The sequence below is a fragment of the Hyla sarda genome, chromosome 11 (genome assembly GCF_029499605.1).
Source record: "Hyla sarda isolate aHylSar1 chromosome 11, aHylSar1.hap1, whole genome shotgun sequence".
Taxonomy (NCBI): domain Eukaryota; kingdom Metazoa; phylum Chordata; class Amphibia; order Anura; family Hylidae; genus Hyla; species Hyla sarda.
In genome coordinates this window covers 99276514-99290188 of record NC_079199.1, presented here as the reverse complement: position 1 = coordinate 99290188, position 13675 = coordinate 99276514, and the positions used below count along the sequence as shown (strand labels likewise).

General features: G+C 42.6%; 2 protein-coding genes across 3 annotated transcripts in view; one reads left to right on the top strand and one right to left on the bottom strand.

Moving 5' to 3' along the window:
- The window catches only part of LOC130294978 (Fc receptor-like protein 5), a 74077-nt gene that overhangs the window by 3595 nt on the left and 56807 nt on the right, over positions 1–13675 (top strand). Inside the window, exons 3-6 of the mRNA XM_056545136.1 lie at positions 910–1041; positions 4749–4817; positions 7707–7732; positions 11928–12034. Of these exons, the coding sequence (XP_056401111.1) occupies positions 910–1041; positions 4749–4817; positions 7707–7732; positions 11928–12034 (334 nt within the window). The remainder of the gene's footprint in view (positions 1–909; positions 1042–4748; positions 4818–7706; positions 7733–11927; positions 12035–13675) is intronic.
- The window catches only part of LOC130295100 (high affinity immunoglobulin gamma Fc receptor I-like), a 147564-nt gene that overhangs the window by 124623 nt on the left and 9266 nt on the right, over positions 1–13675 (bottom strand). The window lies entirely within an intron of this gene.

Below are 13675 nucleotides of genomic sequence, written 5' to 3'. Positions count from 1 at the left end.
CCCCCCCTTCCTCCCTTCCCTATAGGTATATGCAGAGCACCCCCCTCTCCCCCCTTCCCTATAAGTATATGCAGAGCCACCCCCCTCTCCCTCCCTTCCCCATAGGTATATGCAGAGCAACCCCCCTCTCCCTCCCTTCCCCATAGGTATATGCAGAGCACCCCCCCCCTCTCCCCCCTTCCCTATAGGTATATGCAGAGCACCCCCCTCTCCCCCCTTCCCTATAGGTATATGAGGTATATGCAGAGCACCCCCCTCCCCTATAGGTATATGCAGAGCACCCCCCCTCCCTATAGGTTTATGCAGAGCAACCCCCCTCCCCTATAGGTATATGCCGAGCACCCCCCTCTCCCCCCCATTCCCTATAGGTATATGCAGAGCACCCCCTCTCCCCCTTCCCTATAGGTATATGCAGAGCACTCCCCCCTTCCCTATAGGTATAAGCAGAGCAAAAAAAAAAAAAAGGATGCTCACCTGATATCCCACACAGCGATCTCCTCAGCTGCAGGGCTCGCGTCTTCTCCCCTCCACAGTACAGGTGCCGGATAAGTGACATCACCGCACCTGTACTGTGTGCTGCGTGGGGGCGGAGGTCACGTCTCCTCTGTCTAGCTGCAGATGCGGCTCACACAGAGGGGACGCCTTCTCCTGTATGTGCGTGTATCACGCATACAGGAGAATGTAGCGCTGTCTGCTGGGGATCTGGGACGAGTGTCCCGGACCTCAGCAGCGGCGGCGGGTCAGTCCGCCCCTGGCACCCCCCTTGGTATGCAACTATATAAGATTAAGGGGGACATGATAATAAAAGCATTTTACAATGTTTTTCTAGTTCGGAACCCTTTTTTAGGTTAATGCATTGGTCACTTATGTCATCCACATAGTATCTAATAATAGATTGTTTCTCCATAGGGTCACATGGTTCTTCTCCAATGACCATACTAAATATAAGCTTGGGGTTATTACTACTCATCATCATCATCTTTATTTTCTTGTATATATTTTATCAACGACGATCATCCAAAAGTTCTCCTCAGCCAACAGGTAATAGAAAATCCCATCATTTTGATTCCATTCTTCATTCATTTCCACCAGATCACCTGTTATAAGAAGCTTTGTATTATATTCTTACCTACTTCCATCAGCTTTGGAGTTTAGATTACATTCTTCTGGGTGACCAGTCATTGAGCTGACACAAAGGGGGTAATTTATTATTGAGTCTGTGTCAATTTTTTTCTAATTTAAAGCTACTTTTAGGTTAGCACCTTATACCACTTTATCAATCCCTAAGACACTTTTGTGTTTCGTTGTGCCTTGCATTACACTTTTCAGTTTTGTCTTACAGAAAAGGCAGCTTTAAAGGGGTACTCCCGTGAAAAACTTTTTTTTGTAAAATCAACTGGTGCCAGAAAGATAAACAGATTTGTAAATTACTTCTATTAAAAAATCTTAATCCTTCCAGTACTTTTTAGGGGCTGTAAACTACAGAGGAAAGTATTTTCTTTTTGGAATTCTCTTCTGTCACGACCACAGTGCTCTCTGCTGACCTCTGCTGTCCATTTTAGGAACTGTCCAGAGCAGGAGAAAATCGCCATACCAAACATATGCTGCTCTGGACGGTACCTAAAATTGACAGCAGAGAGCACTGTGGTCATGACAGAAGAGAATTCCAAAAAGAAAATACTTTCCTCCGTAGTACACAGACCCTAAAAAGTACTGGAAGGATTAAGATTTTTTAATAGAAGTCATTTACAAATCTGTTTATCTTTCTGGCACCAGTTGATTTAAAAAAATTAAAAAAAAAAGGATTCTACAGGAGTACCCCTTTAAAAAGTAGCATATAGATTAGACAAATTTATGACGTGCGACTTTTCAACATTGCCTTCAATTTATCTCAAAATGACTCTCAAGAATGCTTAGAAAAGTACGTCTACCACAGAAAACCAAATTATGTTGCGCAAATTTATTAACAGCTGTGTGACTTTTTATAAATTAGGCCACAACCAGAGACAAAAACTACACCAAAGAATGAACCACAAAAGTCTCAGATTTTGATGCAAATGATAAATCAGGGCCTATGTGTAAAAAGAACCCCAGTAATTTTCTTTACCGCATGTAAACAATACAGTGAACAACACTTTGCAGTAGAAGGAAACTCAAGCTTTTTCTGGCGCTGGTCCGACTTGGTAGGAACTGGGACACAAGATTATGTCCAAAATGTATTTTATTAGCACTTAAAACAACGCGTTTCTGGTCTGAACAGGACCCTGAAGGGTTCTGTTTGGAGCAGAAATCCATTGTTTTAAGTGCTAATAAAATACCTTTTGGGCATAATCTTATGTCCCAGTTCCTACCAAGCCAGACCAGTGCCAGAAAAAGCTTGATTTTGTATCTACTGCAAATTGCCTACCCAACGGACTAGCGAGGCTAATACCGGATGAGCCACGGTTGCAGGTCCCAGGCTTTATCTAGATGTCTTCATAGGTGTTGTGATTTAGCGCAAACCCTACTTGGTAAGTGGATTTTCATCTACTACATCCCTGTGACCCAAACGTACTTCACCAGGGGCGCATATCATATTTTCTCTCTCTCTTTCTGCTAGTGAACAACACTTGACATTCCCCCATATCAAAAATAATAATTTGTATAATGTTCATTATAGTATAGGATAGTGTTGAGCACGACTATTCATAATGCAAATTTTTATCGCGAATATCGGCACTTTGCGATTTTTGCGAATATTTAGAATATAGGGCTATACATTCGTAATGACAAATTTTTTTTCACGTGCCAATTTTTTATGCACATTTTATGCAAATTTTTCATGCGACTTTTTGCATAGAAAAAAAAGTGAACGTGCATAGCGAATATGCTAATTTTGTGAACATAGGACGAATAATCGTCAATATATTCACGAAATATTGCAAATTTGAATATGGCCCCTGCCGCTCATTAGTGTTGGGCGCGAATATTCACATTTCTTCTTTAACCCCTTAAGGACCGGAGGTTTTTCCGTTTTTGCATTTTCGTTTTTTGCTCCTTGCCTTTAAAAAATCATAACTCTTTCAAATTTACACCTAAAAATCCATATGATGGCTTATTTTTTGCGCCACCAATTCTACTTTGTAATGACGTCAGTCATTTTGCCCAAAAATCTATGGTGAAGCGGGAAAAAAAATCATTGTGCGACAAAATTGAAAAAAAAAAACGCTGTTTTGTAACTTTTGGGGGCTTCCGTTTCTACGTAGTACATTTTTCGGTAAAAATGACACCTGATATGTATTCTGTAGGTCCATACGATTAAAATGATACCCTACTTATATAGGTTTGATTTTGTCGGACTTCTGGAAAAAATCATAACTACATGCAGGAAAATTAATACGTTTAAAATTGTCATCTTCTGACCCCTATAACTTTTTTATTTTTCCGTGTATGGGGCGGTATGAGGGCTCATTTTTTGCGCCATGATCTGAAGTTTTTAACGGTACCATTTTTGCATTGATAGGACTTATTGATCACTTTTTATTCATTTTTAAATGATATAAAAAGTGACCAAAAATGCACTATTTTGGACTTTGGAATTTTTTTGCGCGCACGCCATTGACCGAGCGGTTTAATTAATGATATATTTTTATAATTCGGACATTTCCGCACGCGGTGATACCACATATGTTTATTTTTATTTTTATTTACACTGTGTTTTTTTTTTTATTGGAAAAGGGGGGTGATTCAAACTTTTAATAGGGGAGGAGTTAAATGATCTTTATTCACTTTTTTTTTCACTTTTTTTTTGCAGTGTTATAGGTCCCATAGGGACCTATAACACTGCACACACTGATCTTCTATGTTGATCACTGGTTTCTCATAAGAAACCAGTGATCAACGATTCTGCCGGATGACTGCTCATGCCTGGATCTCAGGCACTGAGCAGTCATTCGGCGATCGGACAGCGAGGAGGCAGGAAGGGGCCCTCCCGCTGTCCTGTCAGCTGTTCGGGATGCCGCGATTTCACCGCGGCTATCCCGAACAGCCCACTGAGCTAGCCGGCATGCTTTCGGTTTCACTTTAGACGCGGCGTTCAACTTTGAACGCCGCGTCTAAAGGGTTAATAGCGCGCGGCACAGCGATCAATGCCGCGCGCTATTAGCCACGGGTCCCGGCCGTTGTTAGAGGCCGGGCCCGAACCGCTATGACGCGGGGCCACGCCGTGGCCCCGCGTTATAGATCGGGAGTGGACACATGACGTTCCAGTACGTCATGTGTCCTTAAGGGGTTAAGCTTGTGGGCCAATGAGAATGATGCAAATACACTCGTCAGAGGATATCAACATCCCTAGCAACCAATAGTAATGTTGCCCACCCCTTCACTGTTTTCTTCCTCAAATTCGCGAATACTCAATTAATATAATGAATACGTGAATGTGCAATGAATATGCGAATATTCAATTAATATAACGAATACGCGAAATTCACGAATATAGGACGAATATTCGTCCATATATTCACGAAATATCGAGAATTCGAATATGGCCTATGCCGCGCATCACTAGTATAGGAGGATAAGAGTAGTCAATGATTCATCCAGATTGGAAATGGTTGCAAAAAATCCACCTAAAAATCTGTAAGAATTTGTTCAATATTTGCATATATTTGTCTTATGTCTATGACCAGATTAGGTTGCAGATGGGTTAGATTACCTACCAACCAATGATTTCCTATATGTTGGTACTTATGGAACTATTTGTTTTTCAGACACTGAGGAACACTCTGCTGAAGCTGAAGTCACTTATACAGCCCTAAACATGACTAGGAGACAAGACAGTAAGTATCTTCAACAAATCATTATCTATATACCTTCATCTATGTAATGGCATGAGTTCAATTTTTCCTTATAATGTATCATTTTATGTCAATCATTTATATTAGGGACTTTTCGGATATTTTTTGTTAGAGTGTTACTGCTGACATTTGAAATTTTTTTTTTGATACATCACAAAAACATATCAAAAGTTTTGATCAGTTGGGGGTCTGGGTCTTAAAGGGGTACTCCGGCCCTAAAACATCTTATCCCCTATCCAAAGCATAGGGGATAAGATGTCTGATCGCAGGGGTCCTGCTACTGGGGCCCCCGCCATCTCTCATGCAGCACACTTCTGTCTCAGCTGCACGCAGTGCTACTGTCACGATTCGGCTTACGGGTTGTGGATCCGCTGTGTCAGCGAGGGATTGGCGTGGACCGTGCTAGTGGACCGGTTCTAAGAGGCTACTGGTTTTCACCAGAGCCCGCCGCAAAGCGGGATGGTCTTGCTGCGGCAGTAGCAACCAGGTCGTATCCACTAGCAACGGCTCAACCTCGCTGACTGCTGAGAAGGCGTGGGACAGAAGGACTAGGCAGAGGCAAGGTCAGACGTAGCAGAAGGTCGGGGGCAGGCGGCAAGGTTCGTAGTCAGGATGGATAGCAGAAGTTCAGGTAACACAGGCTTTGGACACACTAAACGCTTTCACTGGCACAAGGCAACAAGATCCGGCAAGGGAGTGCAAGGGAGGAGATCAGATATAGCCAGGGAGCAGATGGAAGCCAATTAAGCTAATTGGGCCAGGCACCAATCATTGGTGCACTGGCCCTTTAAGTCTCAGAGAGCTGGCGCGCGCGCGCCCTAGAGAGCGGAGCCGCGCGCGCCAGCACATGACAGCAGGGGACCGGGACGGGTAAGTGACCTGGGATGCGATTCGCGAACGGGCGCGTCCCGCTGTGCGAATCGCATCCCCAACGGCCATGACAGTGCAGTGCTCCCGGTCAGCGGGACTGACCGGGGCGCTGCAGGGAAAAAGACGCCGTGAGCGCTCCGGGGAGGAGCGGGGACCCGGAGCGCTAGGCGTAACAGCTACCTTAGTAAATATGTTGTTTTTTTGTAAAAAATGCTGTGAACACGCCTCTTTTCTGTGATCACACCCCCTTTCCTTGACAGTCACGCCCCTTTTTGGGGTTTTCTTTGTAAAATGGACAGTTAGTCTGTTTTTTTCTATCAATTCTGGTGCAAATACAGGTGCAGACAGAATTTCTGGCGCAATGCGTCAGAATGTGGCGCACAACCCGGCTAAACATGTCGGGTTTGCAATAGTAAATGAGGGCCATCGTGTAGTAAGTTTATGGAGCCAGTCTTATGCAACAAGATGGGGAGAGCAGTGAATCAGAGAGAGAAACACTCAGCCACAAGCCTTCCCTGCTCTTCTAGTGATGATGAACTGATCAAAACTACAGCAGCATAATATAATTACTATGCTATCTATCCATGTATCTATCTATCTATGTATCTATCACATATCTATCTATCTATCTAACTATCTCATATCTATCTTATATCTATCTATCTCATATCTATCTATCTATCTATCTATGTATCTATCTCATATCTATCTATCTATCTCATATCTATCTATCTCATATCTACAAGATACAGAGGAAGAAGCAGCACAACTTGAAGGTTGCTCAGGTGCCGGGTGCAGGCTGGTATAGACTCTGGTCGGGGGTCATAAAGTAGATATCCAAAAAATAAGTAAATCCAGCAGCACACCAATGTAGTGAAAAACAGTTTGTAGGTTTATTCACCCAAAGTCATCTGACGATTGTCCGTCCAATTACAGCCTTTCTCAAGCATGAGACATATGTTACAAACAGGATGTTAAATAGTGACTCAATAATAGTGTCAGCCAATCACAGTAGTGTCCACAATATTTACAAATTCATAAGAATAATCAATTACAGTGAATCCAATTCAATATACAGATCCACATATATACATACGATCAATGCATATTCAGTGTATTACATAAGTGTCGACAGTGTAATGTATACAAGTGCTAACTCATAGTGGATTAAGAACGGGGTATAACGCAATATAATATGAGGGGCGGAGCATACATACTGTATCCCGGTATCTGTAGCACACCACATGCGTCCCAATGAGGCCACCTTTAGTTGATACCAAACTATTATATGGACCTGGCCTACAGGTGCACGCTACTAGGCTAAATATACAGCAACAGAAGAATGCAGCAGCACACTGCCAGCACAAGGATATATAAATTTGGGAGCTAAGTGCCTCACTATCTCATAGTTTCACATTTGCATCTATTACACCATAGCTGTATAGCTCTCCATGTTTTATCTGCATGTTCATGTTTCACCTATATCCTTGTGCTGGCAGTGTGCTGCTGTATTCTTCTGTTGCTGTATCTATCTATCTCATATCTATCTATCTATCTTATATCTATCTATCTCATATCTATCTATCTACGTTAATTGCAATATTGTTATTGATATTGTACCATCCCACCAGGGTAAGGTGACCTCATTGGAAGAGACAATACACTGTAGTATACACAATATATACAGCTCAATGACCGCTTCTAGAGGGGAGCTGTGGTCTGTAACCTAGACAACGAGCTGTCAATAAGGAGAAAAGGAGCAGGAATATCAGAAGACGTAAAGTTTGCTTAATTAATGTATTTGCAAAAACATTTAACTTGACATGCCCTACAAGTTTAACTATGTTAGTTGCGATGGGAATACACCTTTACGAATGTTCTCTAAAGCTAATCAACCTCTGCTCAATGTTCCAGTGTCTGTGCTGTACATAGGAATAAATATGCATTCCTTTATATTGAAAAAGTTCTTAAGAAATTGTTTTCTCATTCTCCATGTTTTAGATCATATGGCAAAGAACGATGGAGCTGTAAGTACTTCAGATGACTACATGCGAAAAATATCTATAATGAATATTCTATAGACCTAAAATTGAATGTTCACCCGTGAAAAACTTTTTCTTTTAACTTACTGGGTTAAAAATTCTGTGCAGATCACTTTCTTAATATTTTAAAGAAGAAAAACTACCAAAAGATGACATCGTTTTATATTTAAGGCTGCTTTCACACTATTAAAACACCCTCCGTAATAAACGTCCGTCATAAAAATCTTGAAAATCGGACGTTAAACGGATGTTAGAAAATCCCATTATAGTCTATGGGATTTTTCTAATAGCCGTTTTAACCCATTATCGCCCGTTATTCATAACGGACGTTATTTTGTGAAGAGCAATAGTAACAGGAGAAATAGTGCATGCACTATTTCTCCCGTTACTATCGCCCGCCACAAAATAACGGCCGTCACCTCCACGCTGTGTCATTCAGCCACTATATGGTCTCCTCATCTGCCTCCAACTCCAGGCTGTGCCATTCAGACACTGTATTTTCTCCTCATGCTGCCGCCAACTCCAGGCTGTGCTATTCAGCCACTATATCGTCTCCTCATGCTTCTGCCACCTCCAAGCTGTGTCATTACCTAATTTTTTTTATGGAAGCACTAGCTAACATAAATCTTCAATTTAAATTAGAAAATTCATCTTTTAATCTTAGGGATTGTGAGGGCCTATGGTCTCCTCAGGCTGCCGCCAACTCCAGGCTGTATCATTCATCCACTATATGGTCTTCTCTTGCTGCCGCCAATTCCAGGCGGTGTCATTCTGCCAGATTATGGTCTCCTCATGCTGCTGCCAATATAATATAAATCTTAAATTTAAATAAATAAAAAAATCGATGTAATCTTTTCAAGACTGAGGCCCTATGGTCATCTACGTCATATTACCTGTGGAATTATCACAAGAATCCAATGAAACAGCTTGGAACGATAACAATGAACCATAACTGATTAAATAAAACATTCACACTTTCACAGTCAGGGGGGAGCTGAGAGGCAGGGGCTGGAAAAGGTGGTACCTCGCCTCGCGGTGGACCACCAGCTCGATGCTCACCAGAATGGGTACTCAAAAATTTTTAATAAATTCAAATAAAATAAAATAAAAATTACATAAAAAATCTGCCACATCCAGACGCTCTGCGGCAGTGATTCTAATAGCGATGCCTGTGATCTGCATGTCATACTGGATAACAGTATTATTTAACTAACATAGCACACACCCTATGCGTGTTAGGACAAGGCAAAGTGTTCTACATCCCTATTGAGCCTCTCTGCTTTTAACCCCTTCCCGACCCATGACATACATGTACGTCATGGGTCGGCTCCCATTGTATAACGCGGGGCCACGGCTGGGACCCGTGGCTAATAGCACGCGGCACTGATCGCAGTGCTGCGCGCTATTAACCCGCCGCATCTAAAGTGAAAGTAAACTAATGCCGGTTAGCTCATGGAGCTGTTCGGGATCGCCGCGGCGAAATTGCGGCACCCCGAACAGCTTACAGGACAGCTGGAGGATCCCTACCTGCCTCCATGCTGTCCGATCGCCGAATGACTGTTCAGTGCCTGAGATCCAGGCATGAGCAGTCAAGCGGCAGAATCATTGATCACTGGTTTCATATTAGAAACCAATGATCAATGTAACAGATCAGTGTGTGCAGTGTTATAGGTCCCTATGGGAGCTATAACATTGCAAAATAAAGTGGAAAAAAAAGGTGAATAAAGATCATTTAACCCCTTCCCTAATAAAAGTTTGAATCACCCCCCTTTTCCCATTTAAAAAAAAAAAAACTCTGTAAATAAAAAAATAAATAAACATATGTGGTATCGCCGTGTGCAGAAATGTCTGAATTGTAAAAATATATAGTTAATTAAATCACACGGTCAATGACGTATGTGCAAAAAGATTCCAAAGTCCAAAATAGCGTATTTTTGTTCACTTTTTATATCATGAAAAAATGAATAAAAAGCGTTCAAAAAGTCCGATCATTACAAAAATGGTACCGCTAAAAACTTCAGATCACGACGCATAAAATGAGCCCTCATACCGGCCCGTATGCTGAAAAATAAAAGTTATAGGGTCAGAAGATGACAATTTTAAACGTATACATTTTCCTGCATGTAGTTATGATTTTTTCCAGAAGTCCGACAAAATGAAACCTATATAAGTAGGGTATCATTTTAATAGTATGGACCTACAGAATAAACATAAGGTGTCATTTTTACCGCAAAATGTACTGCGTAGAAACGGAAGCCCCCAAAATTAACAAACTGTTGTTTTTTCTTCAATTTTGTCTCACAATGATTTTTTTTTTCCGTTTTGCTGTAGATTTTTGGGTAAAATGACAGCATTTTGGTGGCGTAAAAAAATAAGCCATCATATGGATTTTTAGGTGCAAAATTTAAAGAGTTATGGTTTTTTAAAGGTAAGGAGGAAAAAACGAAAGTGCAAAAACGGAAAAACCCCGGGTCATGAAAGGGTTAATAGCAATTTGATTTGAATAAATTCGGAAAATTTGGCAAATTGGCCGAATCAAATTTTTCAGAAATTCACTCATCTCTAGCAGTGGGAAACAAAACAACATCAGATATGCCCCTTCCACCCACTACTGATAAATCTCCCCCTATTGTGCAGTGTTACTTCTGTCAGGACAAGTTGTCATTGTTACCTGTGACAGTTTTCTGTTCGTGGTACACTGAAGGGAAAAGGTGGGAAAAAAAGGATTGTACTCTCAGCTGTTTAACCCCTTCACCACACAGACCATATTCCTTTTTCTCGCCTTCAAACAGTATGTTCAGACTACGGATTTGGAACAGAATCTTGGCAGAATTCTGCGAGCAGAGATCCCATCTGGCGGCCGCCGCCGATATACTTTGGCGGTAGGACCACGCGGCACTGCACGTGCTAAATCCGTAGTGTGAACATACCCTAAGAGTCATGACTCTTATTTCTCTATCCACAGACCCACTTGAAGGCTGGTTGTTTTTTGCATGACCTATTGCACTTTTCATTTTACTTTGACACCTTTCATTTTACCTTAAAATGTATGGTGCAACGAAAAAAAAAAACTTGTTTGTGGAATTTTAAGGTTTTTTGGATTTACGAAGTGTGCATGTTTTCAGTGATTAAAATGTATTCAGTGATTAAAATGATTCCCATGTATACATGCTTTTGTATTACTGTACTGATTAAAACAAACAAACAAAGTTTTTAACAAAATAAGTATGTTTAAAATTGCATGCTGTACAATAATGGATGTAAATGTTATGTCAGACACCATTTCAGCCAAATCAATGGTATTTCTAAAGCTTAAGCAGTATTGGGACATATTAGTCCTGGAGGTTATTGTTTACAGCTGGGGTTGGGGGGATCCAAGTTATTTTCAAGCACTTTTCATTCTTTCAATCTGTGAATTAGCGATGGATCCATCGAATCAACCTAAAGGAATACATGTCCCAATGCCAAGTTAGAAGACACCCAAGGGTTAAAGGGGTACTCCTCCCCTAGACATTTTATCCCCTATTCAAAGGATAGGGGATAAGATGTCTGATCGCGGAGGTCCCGCCGCTGGGGACCCCCGTGATCTCGGCTGCAGCACCCCAGACATCCGGTGCATAGAGCGAACTTCGCTCCGTGCCGGATTACTGGCCATGCGGGGCAGAGGCTCGTGACGCCATGGCCACGCCCCGTTCGTGACGTCACTGCAACATCCCCTCAATTCAAGTCTATGGGAGGGGGCGTGACGGCCGTCATGCCCCTTCCCATAGACTTGAATTGAGGGGGCCTGGTTGTGACGTCCTGAGCCTCCGGCACTGCACCCAACGCTGTAAACAAATGCCGGGGGGGCAGCAGGGAGATCGTGGGGGTCCCAAGCAGCAGGACCCCTGCGATCAGACATCTTATCCTCTATCTTTTGGATAGAGGATAAGATGTCCAAGGGCGGAGTACCCCTTTAATTTCCCTTGGAGTGGAGGCTGTGGTTGAAAAACTAGTGAAGGCACAAGTAAACCTTCCATCCACTTTGCCGTCTTGAACCTTTACCGACACTCATCAATTTTACCAAACGACATACAGTAGATCTCTACAATTAAGGAGACACTTTTATGTGTGTAGTCTTATTCATAAGACCTCCGCCCAGCTGACCCATCTAATATATGTATTTTTCTTCTTATATTAGGATATTGTCTATGCTGAAGTAAAATCCAAGGCTAAACGCAAAGTCAAAGCTTCTCATGGAACGTCTGACACATCAGCCGACGTCTATCAGAATATCAGCTCCTACTGAGGGAAGCATCTAAGACGAATAAATTATCTGCAAATTCTTAAAGGGATGTATCATAAGAAAATGACCTATTGCTTTAATCAAGTTTATATGTTAGCCATATTTTGTTAAGAATTTTTTTGTGATGCTTTTGCTAATTTTTCTTTTTACTGTTCATATTATAATGAAATCTTATAGTTTTCAACCTGACAACTAGGCCTAAAATGAATCCCTTAAAGGGGTACTCCCCTGGAAAGCATTTTTTTAAAATCAACTGGTGCCAGAAAGTTAAACAGATTTGTAAATGACTTCTTTTTAAATATCTTAATCCTTATCAGCTTCTATTTGCTCCACAGGAAGTTCTTTTCTTTTTGAATTTCCTTTCTGTCTGACCACAGTGCTCTCTGTTGACACCTCTGTCCATTTTAGGAATGTCCAGAGCAGGAGCAAATCCCCATAGCAAACCTCTCCTGCTCTGGACAGTTCCTGACATGGACAGAAGTGTCAGCAGAGAGCACTGTGGTCAGACTGAAAGGTAATTCAAAAAGAAAAGAACTTCTTCTGGAGCATACAGCAGCTGATAAGTACTGGAAGGATTAAGATTTTTAAAGAGTAGCTCCCACATCATATTTTTTTTTCTGTCCCTGCCTATTGCCCATCTATCCCTAACCACCTTCCTGCCTTTAAATTTTTTTTTTACTCTCTTAGAAATAACTTTTTGTCTGCCTGGTAGTGTGCTCACTTACTAGGCAGACTTCCCCAGCAGGCGTGACATCACTGATGCCTGCTGGGGCTGACTTCCGCCCTTAGTTCACCTATACAGGGTGCCTCCAGCTGCCCTGACATCTATTGGCTGTCAGGGCATGCTGGGAGTTGTAGTGGTGAAACAACCAGAGGCACCCTGTGTTGAAAACAATCTTTGCAACGGTTATGGTGCAACCCGCTCCCCCCCCCCCCCCATGCACAATGTACAAGACAGCAGCAGCGCCAGCTCCCCCCCCCCCCCACCCCCATCCCATACAATTCCCTATAAAACATTTACAAAGCAGCAGCAGCGCCCGTTCCCCCTTTCCCATACAACTCCCTATAAAACATTTACAAAGCAGCAGCAGCAGCAGCGCCGGCTCCCCCTATCCCATACAACTCCCTATAAAATATTTACACAGCAGCAGCAGCAGCGCCCGCTCCCCCTATCCCATACAACAAGACAGCAGCATCGCAAGCACTGCGCGCTGCCGCGCGTATATATCTGGAGGTGCTTGCTCCCGCCTGTCTGATTGACAGGCAGGGAACGAGCGCAGGCTGAATGAATTAGGACCGATGCACGGCCGGCATCGGTCCGAATTCAAGCGTGATGTCACGCCAGCCTGTGACCCCTAGTGACCGGTTTTCAAATGTAAATTAAAGCATTTTAATAAAAAAAATAAAAAATTATGAAACTATATTAACCCCTTAAGGACGCAGGACGTAAATGTACGTCCTGGTGAGGTGGTACTTAACGCACCAGGACGTACATTTACGTCCTAAGCATAACCGCGGGCATCGGAGCGATGCCCGTGTCATGCGCGGCTGATCCCGGCTGCTGATCGCAGCCAGGGACCCGCCGGCAATGGCCGACGCCCGCGATCTCGCGGGCGTCCGCCATTAACCCCTCAGGTGCCGGG